Source organism: Hevea brasiliensis, chromosome 8, assembly GCF_030052815.1.
Source record: "Hevea brasiliensis isolate MT/VB/25A 57/8 chromosome 8, ASM3005281v1, whole genome shotgun sequence".
NCBI lineage: Eukaryota > Viridiplantae > Streptophyta > Magnoliopsida > Malpighiales > Euphorbiaceae > Hevea > Hevea brasiliensis.
This window is the reverse complement of record NC_079500.1, coordinates 97,156,677-97,162,518: the sequence shown is the minus strand read 5'-3', so window position 1 is coordinate 97,162,518 and position 5,842 is coordinate 97,156,677. Positions and strand designations below refer to the sequence as shown.

Genomic DNA, 5,842 nt, shown 5'->3' with positions numbered 1-5,842 from the left:
AATGTCTTTCTACTTCACACCAACATAAAGTAGAGACAATATGCCATTTTCTTTTATTTTTCTCACATATAGTAGAATAATATATTTTTAATCAGTTAAGTTAGGCAATATTTTAGAATTTATTACATTTTCTGCAATGATATCAAATGTGTTACGTATCTAATATAATTTTTCGTTTTTTCTGTAATATATTGTGATTTTGAAGGAAGAGAAAATTAAAATAGCTTAAAGATTAATTTCACTATGTATTAATTTAGTTTAATTTATTTTTAATTTTTTATTTAAATTAATTTAAATTTTTTAATTTAAATTTAATTCAGTTTAAAAATAAATTAAGAAAATTAAGAGATTGAATTTTTTGATTTTTTGAGAAAATAAAGAAATTGAAGTTCTTGATTTTTAAACTCAAATCAATAAATTTAACTCGTAAATTTTAATTTTTAAATTAAATTAAGTTTAAATTGAAGTGTCTAAATTAATTTAAATAAAAAATTGAAAATTGACTAAATTAATTTTTTTTCAATAAATACTGAAGCGAAATTCAACATTTTGACAAACTAAATTAAGCCATTTCTTTTTCAAGTAAACTCCATTATAGCATGCCTTCAAAGTCTGCCTTGCATTGCATCTTCCTCTCAGTTGATGAAAGTATAAGTAGAAGGTGAACGGAACCAATGCTCCATCTCGCCACCATCATTCCGATGCTTTCCGCACTAAAATTTGCTTTTTGAATATAAATATTCCATTAATTGAAAATTGGTGCATTACCAGCAGATTTTAAATTAGTTCTTTATTGGCAGCCAAATTTTGCAAGTTGACCTCTAATTAATTAATTCTTGTATAAGGATAAGGAAAAAAAATCACCGAATCGATAATTAATTAAATTTACGAATTCAGTTATATTTGAATTTCAAAAATTAATAACTAAATAAATAAAAAAATAAACTTATTATATTTTTTAGCTTAGATTTTGAATATATTTTTTATAAGCTCGAATTGTGATCCGACCTGAAAGTTTTTCACTGTATTCCGATTAGAATAAAAAATGAGATTTGTGGTAGTAGCGGACAGCACGGACCGATACCAATATAAATATCTTAATATTTTATCATTTATTGTAGAATTATGAAAATTTAAAAAATATATTGAAATTAGAGAGAGTTTTAATTAATTATATATTACTTTTTTTTATTATAGTGTAAATTTTTTTTTTATCTTATCCATTAACATAAACTTTACTGTTGAATCACGTTGAATTCTATGTTATTTTTCTTTTTTAATATTATGTGATTTATATATATCTTAAATTTACATATTTATAATAAAAATAAACATATATAAATTAATATCTTATTATTTAATATAAATTATTACAAATTTAAATTATAATTCCTGGGAATTTCATAGCTGCCGCCTGCTGAGAGACATCAGACGAGTTGTCATGTGTTTTTTGTTCTAACTACTTTTTTTTTACCAAAAAATTAAATTGATTTTTTTAAAACAAAATCAATCAAACCTAATTAACAAAAATCAGTTGGTTGTCGACTGATTAATTAATTTAAACGATTCAAATTATGAAATTAAGAAATTACCGTGACACCCTCCCATTGTATCTCTCCCTTCAGGGCCGCGTGGCAGATGGAGGGTTTTTCCAGTGTAAAGAACCCAGCTGTTCACGTGTTAGGCTGGTCAAAACGACGACACCTAATCAGCTAAAAATATGCAAAATATGGGCCTTAATCATCCAGTCTGATCAAAAACTTCCAGCACAATCACCTTCCCATTTTTTTTTTCACCCCCTCCACATTGATGAAGGGTTCATATGGACAAAAAAATTATTGCATAGGAGATGACTGAGAAGATGGGTTGAGCAACGAAAAATAAGAAAACATCAAAAGATTTAGTAAGGAAAACTGAACTAGAGAATAGGATTAAATGATGAGGAATAAAATGTCCTTACCCTAAGATTTATACGCATTTTAGAACCATAAAAATTAGTATTCCCCACCACAACTCTACGTCAATAATCATTCTCCAGCCTCAAAAACCAAATCCCATACGGAAATTTTCGATTGTCCTTTGATCCTTTATCCCCTTCTTTCAGAAGGAGACTTTACAAATATACAATTTAAAGCTAAATAAAACTACTCCATATTTTTCATTTTTTTCCTTTTCATTATTTTTTCATAACAGTTCCAATTACTATATGTACTATTATTCTTGTTCATGACTGTTGATTCGTTCTTAAATCAACCACGATAACGCTCACATTGTCCGTACTATGCCTGGCCAGGGCTAGCTTCGTCAGCAGCATTGAAGCATCCGAGCAGACCTTATCGGAGCTTTCACCCGTACCACTGCCCACGACAGACTCGCCGCCGGGCAATCCCGGTGGTGATGGCCGCTTCTGCCGCTGTGCACGTAGGCACATACGTGCGACTCCACATGCGGTGTCATTTGATACCACGTCCCACAGGCCATCACTCGCCAGTATCAAACACTCATCCTCCGCCGCCCGTTCCGTCACGGTAACCTCCGGCTCCGATATTACATACGGTTTCAAATAGTTATCACCTGGAAAAAAATAAAATTGAAGATCAGCAATTAAATTTCCTCGCTAATGCTCAAGTATATTGAGTTGATTTAATTCAAGACAAGTCTTCGTCCATACCAATTGCTCTCGACATGGCCAAAACTCCCAGGACTCTTGCACCGTCCCAGTAGATTACACGGCCACCAGCGGCTTGGATTCGAGCCAATTCATCCGGTCGATCAGGCTGCAGATTTACAAAATAAACTAAATGCGTTAAAAATGAACCTAGTAATGTGTATGACACGCTCCAACAGTTGACCCGACCCACATGTTTCACGTCTTATCTTTTGAGTGGCACCACCACTTTTGCCAAAAGCGATGGGCCCGTTAATTCACGAGCTACGCAAAAACAAAGACCTAATCCTGATTCAACAGCGGCGCGTATCGCCGGAATTTTAAAAAAATAAATTCTAGAGTAGTTCGGGAATTAAAACTCACCTTGTGATCGGAAGAAAGGGGGATAGCTACTCCGTTGCGGCATAGTACGGCGCGGGAGTCGCCGCAGTTGGAGACTACGATCTTGTTCGGCGTTACAACTGCAACTACAGCCGTGGATCCAACGGCGTCGCACTGCGGAGTCTGGAGCTCGCACCGGCAGTTAGTGTTCTTATCTCCTTTGTTGCACCACTCCTCCAGCTCATTGTCCATCTTCGCATAGCTTCTCGCCATCGCTTCCTTCCACTCAACGCACTTCACTTCGTCGAATCTTTCGATTTCTTCTTTCATAATCTCGTGTAGCCGATCTTTACACTTCATCGCCACCTAAAAACCAAATAAATTAAATTAAGATTGACGCCAGAGCTAAGTGGACAAACCCTAAACAAAAACCAAAACTAGAAGAGCTAGTGATATTTACATGAGAGCAACCGTGACCATCAAATACACCGAAGAAAAAAGTTTTCCCGCCGGCAAAGGACGTCCTTATCGAAACTGCGTCTTCCATGTCTCTTCTTCTACCACAAACAGAAGTCGTGCCAAATTTGAGGGACTGCTCTGCCGCTTTATGATCCAATTTTTCAGAATCTGAGCTACCGTTGATTGATTGATGATTTGAACTCAAGTACTCGTTCTTCTTAGAATTTTCAATTTGTTCATTTTCATTACAATTATCATCTCTCGGTTTGCAAGTCTCTACTGCGTTGTCGTGGTCACGGGGAGACTTTGATGCATGAGAGCCGAGTGGAAGAGGAACAGGATCGAGTTTCGGCCGTTTCCTGCCGTTTTCCAACGGTGGTTGCACAGCAGCATCGGTGATGACCTTGAATGGCCGGAGTTCCAATCTTCTCCGCCTTGAAACTCGTGAGCTTGGTTCAACTACGGCAGCTGCCTCACTCTCAGCAACAACTTCACAGCAAATCCCAGCCATTAGCGTAATTCTCCCTCTTTCCAACTTCAAAAATCAATTACCAAAATCAGAAGCGCAAATCTCAAATATATGTTATTAGCAAGAACAGGCTCTCAAGAAAATGAACAGAGAAACGAACTTAGATAGAGAGATCTTCTTCCAGAGACAGAATTGACCCATTATATGGCTTTGAGCCTTAAAATAAAAAAATAAAAATAAAGAAAAGGTTTGTCACCTGGGGGCCACGCTAACAATACGGGCAGTCCGCCGGTCCCCGTCACGGGTAAAGATCCGACATGTACAGTTGGTTTGACGTCGAAATACTGATTGCTAGATAGCATCTTCACCGTCCATCTTTCTCTCTCCTCCTGTGATTTAACCACGTGTTCTTTTCTTTAAGACAGTATACGTGGCCCAATGGAATTCCAACACGAGCAGTTTAACGACCTTTCCTTTCCTGACACGCATGCGGTACTGAGAGAGACGGCTTCTCTCTCTCTCTCTCTTCCTTATTATTGGTCTCAGCCGAGGCATTATAATTAATATTTTGTTTTTTTTTAATTATATTTTTTAATAGCCAGCTTACTTTTTTAATTACATTATAGCCAAGGCCCAAGGATTGTAACCACGTGGCGAAGATCGTCAAATACGAGATTCGTGTTTGATTCCGCTCCATTGACGCGCCAGGGCATAGAGCGAGTAACAAATTTGTTAAGACGTTTTACAGAATATTTTCCTCTTCCTGTCCTTTTTCTCATGGGACCGTGAGGAGGGCGCGTGGAGCAATCGATAATCTGGTGTTTCTCGCTTTATTCTGGTGGTTCCAGTTGAGGAAGGAAAGTGTCCACGGCAACAAGTGAGATTAGGACACGTGGTGGGGAGTTCATGTCAAGTATTGATTGACGCATAAGAATATCTGATGTTAGGCAATTTTATATTGTGACACGTGGAAATTAACTGACGAGGAGCTGAGGGTGCAAGTGCAGGCCCCCTCGCCCCTACCCTTCCCTACTACCGGTCTTTTCATTCCTTGTGTATAGACACGTTTCGAGCACACCTCGTTGCCGTCCATTCAATAATTGTTTTATATTTGGGAATTCGGCCGTCCGATACCGTGATTTTTCGACACGGAAGCATCTGCAGTTTGGTCAAAAACGTTAAATAATCTTAAAATTTTAATTAATTACCACATAAATTAATAAAAACAATTGATTGCTATGATTTATAATCACATGTGAATGTATTTATAATGTGACAATTAAGCATTGACAGGATACATATAATTACATATAAATTAATTTTTTTTATATAATAAGCAAATATAATTATACATATAAAAAATAAAATAAAACATCATATATTTTTTAAATGTTAAGACCAAAAAATTAATAGAAAAAATTAAAAAAATGAAAAACTAATTATTAATTTTTGACTCTTAATTATTGACTATAATTATTTAATTTTAACTGAATTATATATTTCATTATTTTAACAATTATATATTTTTATATTTTTTAATTTATTTTATTTTATAAACATTAATACGTTTATTTTTAAAATTAAAAATTATTAAAATTGATTCTTCTTTTAATGGTGACATATATAATTTGCATCTAACGCCACGTTTGGTAACTTTTTTGAGGGGAATAAAAATAAAGAGAGAAAAATAAATAATATTTTCTCTTTTTTTTTATTTAAATAGAAGGCAATAATTTAGGGATTGATGCCCATGTGATGTGCTGACACGTGATAAAGAGATTTTATGTCAGCATGAATGAATGGGTATTTTTATCTTAGTACGATTATTTTAGTATGGCATGATTCTATAGTAGTTTCTCTTTGGAAGAATTTTATTAGAATGGGTGACCCCTTAATGAGGAATGAACGCTTCTTACTCATAGCCA

General features: G+C 34.9%; 1 protein-coding gene across 1 annotated transcript; it reads right to left on the bottom strand.

Moving 5' to 3' along the window:
• Nucleotides 1-1,931: 1,931 nt before the first annotated feature.
• LOC110646778 (protein phosphatase 2C 37) lies at nt 1,932-4,122 on the bottom strand. The gene is made up of 4 exons (XM_021800323.2): nt 3,450-4,122; nt 3,032-3,355; nt 2,672-2,777; nt 1,932-2,574 (listed from the first exon to the last, which is right to left on the bottom strand). The coding sequence occupies exons 1-4, from the start codon at nt 3,957-3,959 to the stop codon at nt 2,225-2,227; spliced, it is 1,290 nt and encodes a 429-aa protein (XP_021656015.2). The 5' UTR covers nt 3,960-4,122; the 3' UTR covers nt 1,932-2,224.
• Between the last annotated feature and the right edge of the window lie 1,720 nt (nt 4,123-5,842).

Bases quoted from the DNA above. Each gene is read 5' to 3' on its own strand.
- LOC110646778 (XM_021800323.2), bottom strand. From the start codon at position 3,959: ATGGCTGGGATTTGCTGTGAAGTTGTTGCTGAGAGTGAGGCAGCTGCC. The intron at 2,778-3,031 runs GTGAGTTTTAAT...GTAAATCTGCAG, and splicing joins CCCTTTCTTCCGATCACAAG to CCTGATCGACCGGATGAATT. The intron at 2,575-2,671 runs GTATGGACGAAG...ATTTTTTTCCAG, and splicing joins GGCCATGTCGAGAGCAATTG to GTGATAACTATTTGAAACCG.